This window comes from Oenanthe melanoleuca, unplaced genomic scaffold (assembly GCF_029582105.1).
Source record: "Oenanthe melanoleuca isolate GR-GAL-2019-014 unplaced genomic scaffold, OMel1.0 S036, whole genome shotgun sequence".
NCBI classification, from domain to species: Eukaryota; Metazoa; Chordata; class Aves; order Passeriformes; family Muscicapidae; genus Oenanthe; species Oenanthe melanoleuca.
This window is the reverse complement of record NW_026612685.1, coordinates 72,466-85,880: the sequence shown is the minus strand read 5'-3', so window position 1 is coordinate 85,880 and position 13,415 is coordinate 72,466. Positions and strand designations below refer to the sequence as shown.

General features: G+C 54.4%; 1 protein-coding gene and 1 long non-coding RNA gene across 2 annotated transcripts in view; both read left to right on the top strand.

Moving 5' to 3' along the window:
- Positions 1 to 7,941: 7,941 nt before the first annotated feature.
- Positions 7,942 to 12,388, top strand: LOC130266410 (uncharacterized). The gene is made up of 3 exons (XR_008842878.1): positions 7,942 to 8,190; positions 12,012 to 12,087; positions 12,272 to 12,388. It is a non-coding gene; the product is annotated as an uncharacterized LOC130266410 (long non-coding RNA).
- A 114-nt stretch (positions 12,389 to 12,502) lies between these two features.
- The window catches only part of LOC130266412 (zinc finger protein 135-like), a 29,230-nt gene continuing 28,317 nt past the window's right edge, over positions 12,503 to 13,415 (top strand). The window contains exons 1-3 of the mRNA XM_056515684.1: positions 12,503 to 12,564; positions 12,641 to 12,946; positions 13,031 to 13,270. Coding sequence (XP_056371659.1) covers positions 12,503 to 12,564; positions 12,641 to 12,946; positions 13,031 to 13,270 — 608 coding nt within the window. The remainder of the gene's footprint in view (positions 12,565 to 12,640; positions 12,947 to 13,030; positions 13,271 to 13,415) is intronic.

Genomic DNA, 13,415 nt, shown 5'->3' with positions numbered 1-13,415 from the left:
CAACCCCTCTCTCTCTTCCTCTCTCTTTTATTTCTTGGTCCTCTATCGCATTTGGTTGGCACTAAATAAAGGTGCATTTTTGCAAAAGTAAACTGGTTTTGTCCCCTGCTGTGTCTTTTGTGCTTTGAGATCCCTAAAAGAACATATCAGGAATCCGCATATGGTGTGGACCCTGACAGGGAGTTCACCAATTTATGGGTGTCACCAGCTTAGGGGACACCAGGTTATGGGTGTCCCCATCTTTGTTGTTTCCATTGCTGGCTTCGTCATCTTAATTTTCATCTCCAACTTCATCTTCCTTCCCTTCAACTCCATCCCTTTCCCCATCTCCATCTCCGTCTCCGTCTCCGTCTCCATCTCCATCATCTCCAACCCTCTCTATCTCCATATCCATCATCTCCATCACCTCCATCTCCACCCCTATCCCCATCCCATTTCCATAATCTCCATCACTGTTGCCATCTTCATTTCCATCTCATTTCCAACCCTCCCATCTCCATCATCTCCAACCCATCTCCACTCCTATATCCATCACATCCATCTCCACCCCATATCCATCATCTCCATCTCCATAATTTCCGTCTCTATTTCCATCACCTCTATCTCCATCATCTCCATCATGATCATCTCCATCAACATCATCTCCATCACCTCCGCCATCATCTCTGTCTCCATAATTTCCATCAGTATCTCCATCAACTCCATCACCATCTTCATCACCATCTCCATCATCCATCTACTCCATCATCTCTAACCCATCTCCACCTCCACCCCACTTCTACCCCCATCATCTTCATCTCCATAATTTCCATCTCCATCATCTTAATTACCTCCATCACCATCTCCATTTCCACCCCATTTCCATCATCTCCGCCCCCATCTCCGCCCCCATCTCCGCCCCCATCTCCATCTCCATCTCCACCTCCATCACCATCACCATCAACTCCATCTCCATCACCTCCATTTCCACCCCATCTCCACCGCCATCTCCATATCCATTTCCACCACACCCTGCCCCACAGATTGAGAAGCTCAAGGCCAAGCAGAACGAGCAGCCGCCAACGCCGCTCCTGACCCGCAAATTTTTGGGGGAACCCCCGGGAGGTGCCGACCCCCGTTGGCCGGAGCCACGCGTCGCCTACTTCCGGCACGAGCTGCGGCGGGAGCGTCTCCAGCCCAAGTTTGACCGCGTCCAGACTCCGACCACTGAGGGAGCCACCCCCAGCCACCGCCGCCGTCACCACGGCTACTCCCGCTCAGCCCCCGGTGGCCCCCAAGGCCAAGGAGACTGGTGAGGTCCGGTCGGTGCTGCCGGAGTGGCACCGGGAGCGGTGCCGGGAGTGCCAGTTGGAGCGCCAGGAGTCCAGCGAGCCGAAGCTGCTGTGTCACGACGGGAAGGGCGGCAGGTGAGCGAGGGGACACTATGGGGACACCAGGAGGACACCGTGGGGACAGCAGGGAGGGGACAGTGATGAGGTCCCCAAACATCCCCCAGCAGCAAAGCCACCCTGGCCAACATTGTGAAGCAGCTGCAGGAGAAGGAGGCAGGCAGGCCCTTGCTGGCTTCGGTGAGTCCTTGGTGAACCCTTGGTGATCCTTTGAGTGGAATCCAAAGGGACACAAGAAGGAATCCAAGGAGCCACCAGTGTCCCCTGAATGTCCCCTTCATGTCTCACCGAACATACCACAGTGTAGCCTCCATGTCCCCTCCATGTCCCCCTGGATGTCCCCTCCATGTCCCCCTCGATGTCCCCTCCATGCTCCCCTGGAGATTCCTCTATGACTCCCCAGAGATCCCTCATTGTCCCCTCAAGGTCCCCTCCATGTCCCACTGAAGATCCTCAGTGTCCCCTCATTGTCCCCTCCATGTTCCACTGGACATCCCTCATTGTCCCATTGGAGATCCCCTCAGTTCCCCTCTGGAGATCCCTCCATGTTGCCCTCAGTGTCCCCTCATTGTCCCCTCCACGTTCCCCTTGAGATCCTCAGTGTCCCCTCCATGTCTCACTGGACATCCCTCAGTGTCCCCTCAGTGTCCTACTAGAGATCCTCTCTGTGACCTCCTGGGGATCCCTCAGTGTCCCCTCCATGTCCCCTTAATATCCCCTCAGTGTCCCCTCCACATCCCACCAGACACCCCTCCATGTCCCCCTGGATGTCCCCTCCGTGTCCCTTCAGTGTCCCACCAGCCACCCCTCACCGTCCCCTCCGTGTCCCCTCCTGTCCCCAGCCCTGTGACCACGACTCCCCCACCCGTCTCCCCGCTGGCTCCGAGGCTCTGCTGGAGAGGACTCCAAGGCCGGACTGTCCGCGGGTGCGGGACCTGCCGAAGCCGTGGCGCCGGCCGCGCCCCAAGGACTCGGTGCAGGGTCTGGGGGAGCCGTGGCGCTCGCGGTCGGCGCCGCCACAGGGCAGCACGCCTCCACAGCCACCCCCCGCGCACATGGTGACACACGAGGGGTTCCTGCTGTGCAAGCACGAGCTCAACGGTGCCGGCAAGAAGGCATCCGTTGGGGTTCACCAAGTGTTGGGGTTCATCAAGGGTTGGGGGCTCATCAAGAGTTGGGGGTTCATCAAGCGTTGGGGTTCACCAAGAATTGGGGATTCACCAATGATTGGGGGATATCACTGGAAGGGATTCTCCAGGGGTTGGAGTTCTTTGAAGATCCACTGGAATTTGGGGGTTCACCAAAAGCTGGGTGTTCATCAAGGGTTGGGTGTTCATCAAGAGTTGGGGTTCATCAATGTTCCACCAAAATCTGGGGGTTCATCAAGGGCTAGGGGTTCACCAAAAGTTGGGGGTCCATCAAAAGAAGGTGTTCACCAAGGATTGGGGTTCACCAAGACTTGGGGTTCACCAAGAGTTGATGGTTCACCAAGAATTGGAGGTTCTCCGAGGGTTGGGATTCATCAATGATCCACCAGAACTTAGGGGTTCACCAAGAGTTGAGGGTTCTCCAAGAGTTGGGGGTCCATCAGTGATGGGGTTCACCAAGGGTTGGGGTTCATCAAAGATCCACCAGAATTTGCGGGTTCATCAAGAGTTGGGGGTTCTCCAAGGGTTGGGGTTTCATTAATGATGGGGTTTACCAAGAGTTAGAAGTCCATCAATAGAAGGGATCCACCAGAATTTGAATTTTGGTCAATCAACAAAAGCGATTGACCAAAATCTGCAATTCACCAACAATACAAACATATCAAATGCAACCCACCTAAATTTTTGGGGGTTCACCACCGAAGGATTGGGGTTCGCCAAGGGTTGTGGGTTCTCCAAGATTTGGGGGTCACCAAGGACTGGGGTGCACCAAGAGTTGGGAGTCCATTAGTGATGGGGTTCACCAAGAGTTAGGGTTCTCCAAGGGTTGGAGATTCTCCAAGAGTTGGGGTTCATCAATGATCCATCAGAATTTCGGGGTTCATCAAGGGTTGAGAGTTCACCAAGGCTTGGGGGCCCATCAATGATGGAGTTCATCAAGAGATGGGGTTCATGTAGAGTTGAGGGTTCTCCAAGGGTTGGGGTTCACCAACACTTGAAGGTTCACCAAGAGTTGGGGTCCATCAGTGGAAGGTGATTACCAAGGATTGGGGTTCACCAAGACTTGGGGGCTTCACCAAGAGTTGAGGGTTCTCCAAGGGTTGGGGTCCATCAATGATGGGGTTCTCCAAGAGTTGGGATTCACCAAGAGCTGGGAATTCTCCAAGAACTGGGAGTTCTCCAAGAGTTGAGGGTCCATCAATGGAAGGGATCCACCATAATTCAAATTTTGGTCAACCAACAAAAGCCATTGACCAAAATCCATGATCAACCAATGTTATGAACATTCCAAAACCAAAAAAACTTTTTTGGGGGGTTCCACCCAACCCCACGAGCAGGTCCTGGGTGAACGTCTACTGTGTGCTGGCCAAGGGCGACCTGGGCTTCTACAAGGACGCCAAGGGCCCGGCAGCCTGCACCACACACACCGGCGAGCCACTGCTCAGCCTGCACCGCGCCGCCAGCGACGTGGCCAGCGACTAAAAGAAGAAAAACGTCTTCAAGCTCAAGTGAGCGCCAGGCTGTGGTGGTTTTTGGGGGGCTTGGTCATTTTTGGGGGTGTGAAATCATTTTGAGGTGTGTGATGTCACTTTTCAGGTCTCTGATGTCATTTCCTGGGGTCCCTGATGTCATTTCTGGCATCTCCTGTTGATTTTGGTGGGTTTTGGTGCCACTTTTGGGATCTCTGATGTCACTTTTGGGGTCTCTGATGTCATTTTTTGGGGTCTCCTGTTGATTTTGATAGGTTCTCATGCCATTTTGGGGGCATCTTATGTTAGTTTTTACATCTCTGATGTCACTTTTGGGGTCCCTGATGTCATTTTTGGGGTCTCATGTTGATTTTGGGGTGTCTGGAGCAAGTTTTGGCATCTCCTGTTGATTTTGATGGGTTCTGATGTAATTTTTGGGGTTCTGATGTCACTTTTGGTGGATGTGATGTCATTTTTCGGGGATGTGATGTCATTTTTGGGGGGTGTAATGACATTTTTGAGGTATCAGATGTCACTTTTATTGAGTGTGATGTCACTTTTGGGTCTCTGTTGTCATTTTTGGGGTCACATGTTGATTTTGGGGTGTCTGACTCCACTTTTGGGTCTCTGACTCCACTTTTGGGTCTCTGATGTCACTTTTGGGTGTCTCTAAAGTCACTTTTGTGGTGTTTGATGCCACTTTTGGGGTGTCTGATGTCATTTGTGCGGTCTTGTGTTTATTTTGGGGTGTCTGATTCCACTTTTGGGGCCTCTGATGTCATTTCTTGGGTGTCTGACTCCACTTCTGGGGTCTCTAATGTCATTTTTGGGTCTCTGATATCATTTTTGGGATCTCATGTTGATTTTGGGATATCTGATTCCACTTTTTGGTCTCTGATGTCATTTTTGGGGTTTCCTGTTGATTTTGGTGTCTCTGATGCCATTTTTGGGCTCTCTGATGCCATTTTTGGGCTCTCTGGTGCCACTCTCAGGGTCTCCTGCTGCCTTTGGTGGCTCTAATGTCCCCAAGTCCCGGAGGCCTCAGTGACACCGTCCCTGTCTTGCAGGACCGGCCATGGGAGCGAGTTCCTGCTGCAGGCCAAGGACGAGGTGTGGATTTGGGGGGTCCTGGTTGGGTTTTGGAAGGTCTGATGGTGGCTTTGGGAGGTTTCAAGGGGATTTTAGGGGGATGTTTTGGGTTTTGGAGGTCTTTGTAGATTTTGGGGGGTATCATGGTGTTTTTGGGGGTCTCATGGTGATTTTGGGGGCTCTCAGAGTGATTTTGGGGGGGTCTCAGGGTGATTTTGGGGGGTTCATGGTGTTTTGGTGTGTCTGAGGGTGATTTTGGGGTTCTCATGCTGATTTGGGGGGTCTCATGATGGTTTTGGGGGTCTTTGTAGGGTTTTGGGGGCTCTCAGGGTGGTTTTTGGGGTCTCGGTGATTTTGGGGTCTCATGGGGTTTTGGGTGGTGATTTCGGGTCTAATTGTGATTTTGGGGTGGTTTAGGGATGTTTCATGGTGATTTTGGGGAGTCTCGTGGTGATTTTAGGGTGTCTGATGGTGATTTTGGGGGTCTCATGCTGATTTTTAGGGGTTTCATGGTGATTTTGGGGGTCTTTGTAGGGTTTTGGGGGCTCTCAGGGTGGTTTTTGGGGTCTCATGGTGATTTTAGGGGTCTCATGGGGGTTTTGGGTGGTGATTTCGGGGTCTAATTGTGATTTTGGGGTGGTTTAGGGATGTTTCATGGTGATTTTGGGGAGTCTCGTGGTGATTTTAAGGTGTCTGATGGTGATTTTGGGGGTCTCATGCTGATTTTTGGAGGTTTCATGGTGATTTTGGGGATCTTTGTAGGGTTTTGGGTGGTATCAGAGTGATTTCGGGAGGTTTTGTAGGGTTTTGGGGGCTCTCAGGGTGTTTTTGGGGGGTCTCATAGGTGTTTCAGGTGTCTTTGTAGTGTTTTGTGGGGTCTTATAGTGATTTTGGGGGGTTCATGGTGGTTTTGTGGGGTCTCAGGTTCATTTTGGGGGGTCTCATGGGGCTTTGGGGTGTCTGAGGGTCATTTTGGGGGTCTCATGTTGATTTTGGAGAGGTCTTATGATGATTTCAGGGGTCTTTGTAGAGTTTTGGGGAGTGTCAGTGTGATATTGGGGGTTTCATGGTGATTTTGGGGGTCTTTGTTGCGTTTTGGGGGGGTCTCAGGGGGATTTTGGAAGTCTTGTGGTGATTTTGGGGGTCTCATTGGGATTTTGGGGGTCTCATGGAGGTTTTGATGGTTCTCAGGGTGTCTTTGGGATGTCTGACCCCATTTTCCATCTCTCAAGCCCCATTTTCTGTCTCTCTAATCCCATTTTTGGGGTGTCTGACTCCATTTTCTGTCTCTGCAACCCCATTTTCTGTCCCTCTAATCCTATTTTGTGTCCCACTAACCCCATTTTCAGGGTGTCTCACCCCATTTTCCATGTCCCTGACCCCATTTTCAGGGTGTCTTACCCCGTTTTTTGGTTTTCAGGAGGACATGCAGGGCTGGTTGTGGGCTCTGGCCGCCAGCGCCCAGGAACACGCCGAGCTGGCCCGGTGGCAGCAGGGCCTCCTCACCACCTCCTCCAGCGATGAGGGGCTCCCGCGGCGCGACCCCGACTGGCCCCGATGGAAGTGACTCCCCCAAAACCCCAAATTTGGGGTCCCAAGCCCTGTTTTGTGGGGTGACGGTCCTTCCCAAACCCTGGATTTGGGGTCCCAGCCTCCCAGTTTCGGGGTCCTGAGCTCAGGGTTTGGAGTCCTGAGCCCTGGGTTGGGGTCCTGGTCCTTTCCAAAACCCAGTTTTGGGGTCCCAAACCCTAAATTTGGGGTCCTGCCCCCTCCCAAAATCCCACCTGTGGGGTCCCAGTCCTTACTAAATACCGATTTTGAGGTCCTGAGTTCTGGGTTTGGGGTCCTGATTCTCGGATTTGGGGTCCCAATTCTTCCCAAACCCCAGTTTTGGGGTCCTGAACTCTAAATTTGGGGTCCTGGCCCCCTCTGAGCACCAGTTTTGGGGTCCCAGTCCTTCCGAAACACAGGATTTGGGGTCCCAAGCCCTGGTTTTGGCGTCCAGCGCCCCCTCCAAAACCTCAATTTTGGGGTTCAGCCCCCTTCCCCCAAACCCCAAATTTGGGGTTCTGGCCCCCCTGAGCCCAAATTTTGGGGTCCAAGTCCCCCCTTTCCCCCAGCACAAGCCATAGAGATCCGGGGGGGGGCCCCAGCGCCGCCGTTGTACAAATGTAATAAAGTACCTGCTGCACCCCAAAACGAGCCTGGGGCATTTGGGGCTGTCCTGAGGGGAATTTGGGGAGTCCTGGGAGGGGTCGGGGGTGTCTTGGAGTGAATTTGGGGAAGTCTTGGGGGAGTTTGGGGTGTCCTGGGAGGTTAGAATCGACTGGTGGGAGTTAGGATGGGATGGGGAGGTTTAGGACTGACTGGGTGGGGGGGTAGTTTAGGGGAAACCTAGGCGATTAGGGACCCACTGAGGCGTGGTTTAAATGTAACTGGGAAAGGTTTAGAACAAACTGGGCCCGCCCTGTCCCTCCCAGTCCATCCCAGTTCATCCCAGTCCCACTCCGAGAGACGGGCCAAACCTGCCCGAACCAAACGCGCCGGACCTGGAGCGATCCCGGTCCCGATCCCAGTCCCTGTATCGGTGCTAGTCTCAGTCCCAGTCCCAGACCCGGTTCTGGGCCTGGCATTGGTCTCGGTCTTGGTCTCAGTCCTGGTTCTGATGCAGCTCTCGGTTCCAATCCCCGGGGATTTTCGGCTCCTTTGGCTGATTTTAGGCAGAATCTGGTGGGTTGAGGCTGGATTTTAGATCCCTTGCAGTGATTTCAAAAGATTCATGAGGCATTTCAGGGTCATCTGGGTGATTTTAGGCCAAACCGGATCAATTGATGACCAAGCGGCGCTTTGGCCCCGCCCCTTTCCCCTCACAGTTCCCGCCCTTCCCTTGACCCCGCCCCTTTCCCTTCACAGTTCCCGCCCTTCCCTTGACCCATCCCCTCCCAGTTCGGGGTTTGGAACGGGACAGGAGGAGGAGGAAGGGAGGAAGAAGCGGAGCGGCAGCAGAAGCAGGAGGGGACAAGGAACGATTCGAGCGCCGGCCCGGAGCTGCCTGAACTCTCAGCGCCCCCGGGACCATCGCCCCCCATCCCGCAGGTGCCTGGGGAGGGGGAGCTTGCCCCAAATATCCTGGGACGATCCCTGCGCTTGGGGATTTTTGGGGGGATGTTTGGATGTTGCCGGGCTCCAGAGGCGCAGATGGCCCTCGGGGGGACATCGGGGGGTCCCCGGGAGGTGTTTTTGGGGGTCCCGGTGGGTGCGGGCAGAGCCCCGTTGGGGGACAGGGGGATGCGGGTCCCCCCGCTGTGGGGGTTGGGCTTCCCGGGCCGGGCCCTGCGAGCTCTGCCGGGGCCACGTGGGGAGCGCGCGGGAGCGGCGGGATCGGCGGGGAGACAGCGGTTTTGGGGAGCCCCGGGAGAGGCGCGGCTTCCCTGAGCGGGAGCGCAGACACAGGAGAGCCCCAAAAGGGCAAAGCGGGGAGCCCGAGAGGGGGGGACCCCTGGCATTGCCGGGACCCCGGCGGGGGGTGCTGGGGCTGGAGGGGCGGCATGGCCGGGAAAGGGCTTCGGGGCTCCCGGTGCCGCCAGTGGCTGCTCCCAGCATGAGCCCAGTTGCTCCCCGCGTGTGCTTCCAATTTCCACGACACTCCGAGCATGAGCCCGGTCACTCCCAGCCATTCCCTGTTATGATGGAATTTACCCACAGCACGGTCCCAGTTACTTCCAGTTTGTCCCAAGGTCACCGAAACTGAGAGGAAAAACAAAAACCTCAAACGACAATTTAAAATTTAGAGAGTCAAGGCGTAACTTTATTATCTGGGCAGGATGTTGTGGCCAGGATGTAGCACAGAAATCATCTTATCCACACATAACCCGTGTGTGCAGAGAGAATCATTCCATGATACTCCATTTTTAGGAGATTTTTCACTTCTTTTCTACAGTCATAGAAATGAATTGGGTCAGCGTTCTTTGGTCTCAAGTTGCAAACACTCAATTCCTAATATTTGGTCTCCTTTTTGGATCCGGATTTCTCCCCTTCTGATGGTCATTAGATCGTCATTCCCTGATTTTATCAGTCTTTTCAGAGGAGATGTCTGCAATTTGCCAGAGGCAGAGTCTAGGGTGGATGGTCCTGGTTGGCCACTCATGTTCTGTTAATGGCCGCTGATGACCTTGAGCATTCCAGCTGCTCCCAGTGTGTTGATGTGTTGAGTTCATCCGACCCCACCTGGTGCAGCAATGCCCTGGAAAGAAAATTAAAAATCTTTTGGGCAAAAGGCAAACAAAATATCTTGATTAAAATTAAAGAACATTTTTTAAACGGATACGTTTTCCAACACCACTTTGGTCCAGTGTGTTCCCAGTTCTCCCAGCTGCCCCTAGCACAGTCCCAGTCACTCCCAGTTCTATCCCAGTGTTAGTCCAGTCTTTGCCAGCCGAGCCCCAGTCACTCACACATGCTCCCAATTTTCCCCCCAACACATTCTCAGTTGCACCCAGTTATGGCCCAGTCACAGCTCCTATGGTCTCAGACACTCCCAGTATATCCCAGGTGCCCTGAACAATCTCATAGTTATTTCCTGGCACTCCCAGTTACCCAGAGTGGTTCACTTGCTCCCAGTTTTATCCCAGTTGCCCCTGGAATAGTCCCAGTGCCTCTCAGCATTGTTTTGGATAGGGAGGGGAATGATTGAAGAATGCAGAACTCCAAAGCTGATCCCAGTCACTCCCAGTCATTCCCTATTATGATGCAGCTTCCCCCCAACACAGTCCCAGTTGTTCCCAGTTCCTCCCATTCTCATCCAGTGTTTTTCCAATCCCAGTCCCCCCCAGTATAGTCCTAGTCTCCCAGTATGAGGCCATGGCCCCCAAGTGCTCCCTGTCAATGCCAGCATGACCCCAGTAGCCTCCAGTATAATCTCTCCTGTCTCTCTCAGTATATCCCAGTCACTCCCAGCATGCTGTCAGTAACTCTCACTTCTTCCCACTTCCTTTCAGCATGATTCCCATTGTTTACAGCCACTCCCAGTCCATCCCAGTATGATTCCAGTCACCCTCAGTGTGGTCCCAGTCTCACCCAGCATGGACCCAGCTGCTCTCCCTGTGATCCCAGGATGATCCCAGTTGCTGCTATCATCGTTCCACTTGTTCCCAGTTCCTCCCAGGATGATCCCTAGAATATCCCCAGTCTCTCTCAGCATTGTCCCACTATCTCCCAGTTGTCCCCAGTGTGGTTCCAGTGCCCCTGGTATGGTTACAGACCCTCTCATTATATCCCAGTTTCTCCATTGAGGTTCCAGTTAGCGTGGAATGATCTCAGTCTTTCTCAGTTCCTCCCAGTTGTCTCCAGCCTGATCCCAGTTTCTGTCAGAGTCCCATACAACCAGTTTATCCCACTATGATCCCTGTTGTGGCCTCAGTCCCCCCAGCATGGTTCCAGTACCTTCCAGTTGATCCCAGTTCCTCCCAATGTATCCACATTTTCCTCCCATCATGGGCCCAGTAGCTCCCAGTAACACCCAGCTAGGTTCCATTCCCACCCTCTGTAATTCCAATGGCTCCCAGGATGATCCCAGTCAGACCTGTAGTCACCCCCAGTATGGTTCCAGTCATCTCCAGTATGACCTCAGTCACTCCCAGATCCTCCCAGTATTCTTCCAGTCATGCCCATAGTGAGTCTCAGTCAATCCCAGTATGGTTCCAGGTGTGACCAGCCTTTCTCCATCATTCCCAGTCTCATTGCAGTATGATCCCAATAATTCTCAGATATTCCCAGTACTATTCCAGTCACTACCAGTACAATTCCAGCCATTTCCAGCAGGATCCCAGTATGACACTGACATGGGCACAGCTGCTGCTGTTATCATCCAGTGTGTGGTTCCAGTTGCTCCCATTTCCCCTCACTGTGGTTTCAGTCTCTCCCTGTGTATCCCAGTTGCCACCAGCATGTTCCCAGTCCCTCCCAGTTGTCCTCAGCTGCTTCCAGACTGATCCCAGTTGCTCACAGCCTCTCCCATTCACCCTCAGTGCAGTCCCAGTTGCTTCCAGTATGATCCCAGTATTTCTGAGCATGGTTCCAGTTGCTCCCAATTCCTCCCAGTGTAATCTCAGTTGCCCCCATTTTCCCCAGCACAGTCCCAGTCACTCCATGGATGATCCCAGTCCCTCCCAGCATGGTCCCAGTCATGTCCAGTTCCCCCAGAAAAGTAAGTAGTAGCTCCCACTGACTCCCCATTATCCTTCCCAGTATCATTCCCAGGCACTACTAGTTCCCTCAGCGTGGTTCACTTGTTCCCAGTTTTATCCCCGTTGCCCCTGGAATAGTCCCAGTGCCTCTCAGCATGGCCTGTTAATTCTTTTTAGGGGTGGGGAATGTTTGGAGAATGCAGAACTCCAAAGATGAGCAGAAAATGCCCCTTGGGGGGACACCTGGATGAGCAGAGCCCTGTGTCCCCCAGGACCCCAAAGTGGGGAGCCCAGAGAGGGGGGAGCGCCGCCATTGGCGGGACCCTCAACAGCCTTGAGAGGGGCAGGGGGCACTCCTTGGACCCCCAGCACCCCAAAGAAGAGAATAAGGGGAGAAGGGACCCTGGGACCTCAAAATCCCCAGCATCCCTAAATGGGGAGGGGGAGGAGGGGGGAGCTTTTGGGACTCCCAGCAGCCTGGGGAGGGCGGGCACCGAGTAGATGGGGGACCCCCAATAGAAGCGTGACCCCCAGCAGCTGGGACAGGGGGAACCCCCGAACACCAAAGGGGAGGGACCATTCCCAGGATCTCCTGGGAGGCATTTTCAGGGCTGAGTGTTGGTGTTTGGGAGGTTTTGATGGAAGCCAGATGCCCGGGGACTTCCAGAGATGGACTTGGGCAGGAGGAACCCCCAACACAAGGCGCTCATCCCTTGTTTTTTCCCCAACCAGGATTTTCCACCCCTGGGCCCAGAGGAAGAGGAGGAGGCTGCGAGGAAGAGGAAGATGGCCCAGGAGCCCCAGGCAGGTGAGGGGGAAGTCAGGGCCCCTTTCCCCCGCTGTCCTGCTCCATCTCCCAGCCCAGCACAGCCCCGGCTGCAGGACACCCCGCTGCCGACACCGACCTGCTAGGGACACGCTGGGGGGATCTCCTTCCCCTTCCCTCTGGCACGGTGGCAAATCCAATGCTCTCCTTGTCCTTCCTCACCCAGAAAAGGAGCTGAGCAAGGAGAGCAGGGAGGACAAATCCCCACAGCAGAACCTTCTGGAAGAGGCCGTTTGCAGGGGCTCCACGGCGCAGGAATCCAATGGGGAGGAAAAGCCACAGAGATCCCACACCAGGAGGGCCTGCAAACACAGATCACAGGGATCTGAGGAGGAAAGGCCCAACCTGGGCCGGGCAGGTGGCTGGAGATGGAGCCAGAGCTCAGACCTTGTGGTCCATGAGCAGCTTCGTGATGGGGAGAAGCGCCACAAGTGCTCAGAGTGTGGATGAGCTTCACAGGTAGGTACCTCCTGATCTGCCACCAGAGGATCCAAAGTGGGGAGAGGCCCTATGAGTGTGGGGAGTGTGGGTAGAGGTTTCACACCAGAGGCAATCTCCTCTTGCACCAGTGCACGCACACAGATGAGAAGCCCTTCCGCTGCCCCGACTGCGGGAAGGGCTTCAGGGAAAACTCCCACCTCACTGAACACCGGCGCATCCACACTGGGGAAAAGCCCCACGAGTGTGCGGAGTGTGGGAAGAGCTTCAGCAACAGCTCGAGTCTGATCCGCCACCAGAGGATCCACACTGGGAAAAGGCCCTACAAGTGTGAGGTGTGTGGAAAGAGCTTCAGGCAGCGGAAGGCATTGATCAGCCACTACAGGATCCACACTGGGGAAAGGCCACACAAGCGTGGGGACTCTGGGAAGGGCTTCAGGGAGCGTTCCAGCCTAATCTTTCAACAAAGGATCCACACTGGGGAGAGGCCCTACGAGTGTTCTAAGTGTGGGAAGAGGTTTCCCACCAGCTCTGATCTTGTCAAGCACTACCAGACACACATGGAGGAGAGGCCCTACCAGTGTCCTGACTGCGGGAAGGGCTTCAGACGAAACTCCCACCTCATCACCCACCGGCGCTTCCACAGCTTGGAGAGGCCCTATGAGTGTGAGGAGTGTGGGAAGAGCTTCCCCCAGTCCTCAGCCTTGACCCAACACCAACGGAGGCACCATTAAGGGAAGCCCTGCAAGCACCCCGAGTGTGGGAAGAGCTTTGTGCGCTGCTCCAACTCCATCCCCCACTGTAGGACCCACGTTGGGCAGAGCCCTGGTGACCCACATTCCCTGGGATCCATGTTGGGAAGGCACTGCCTG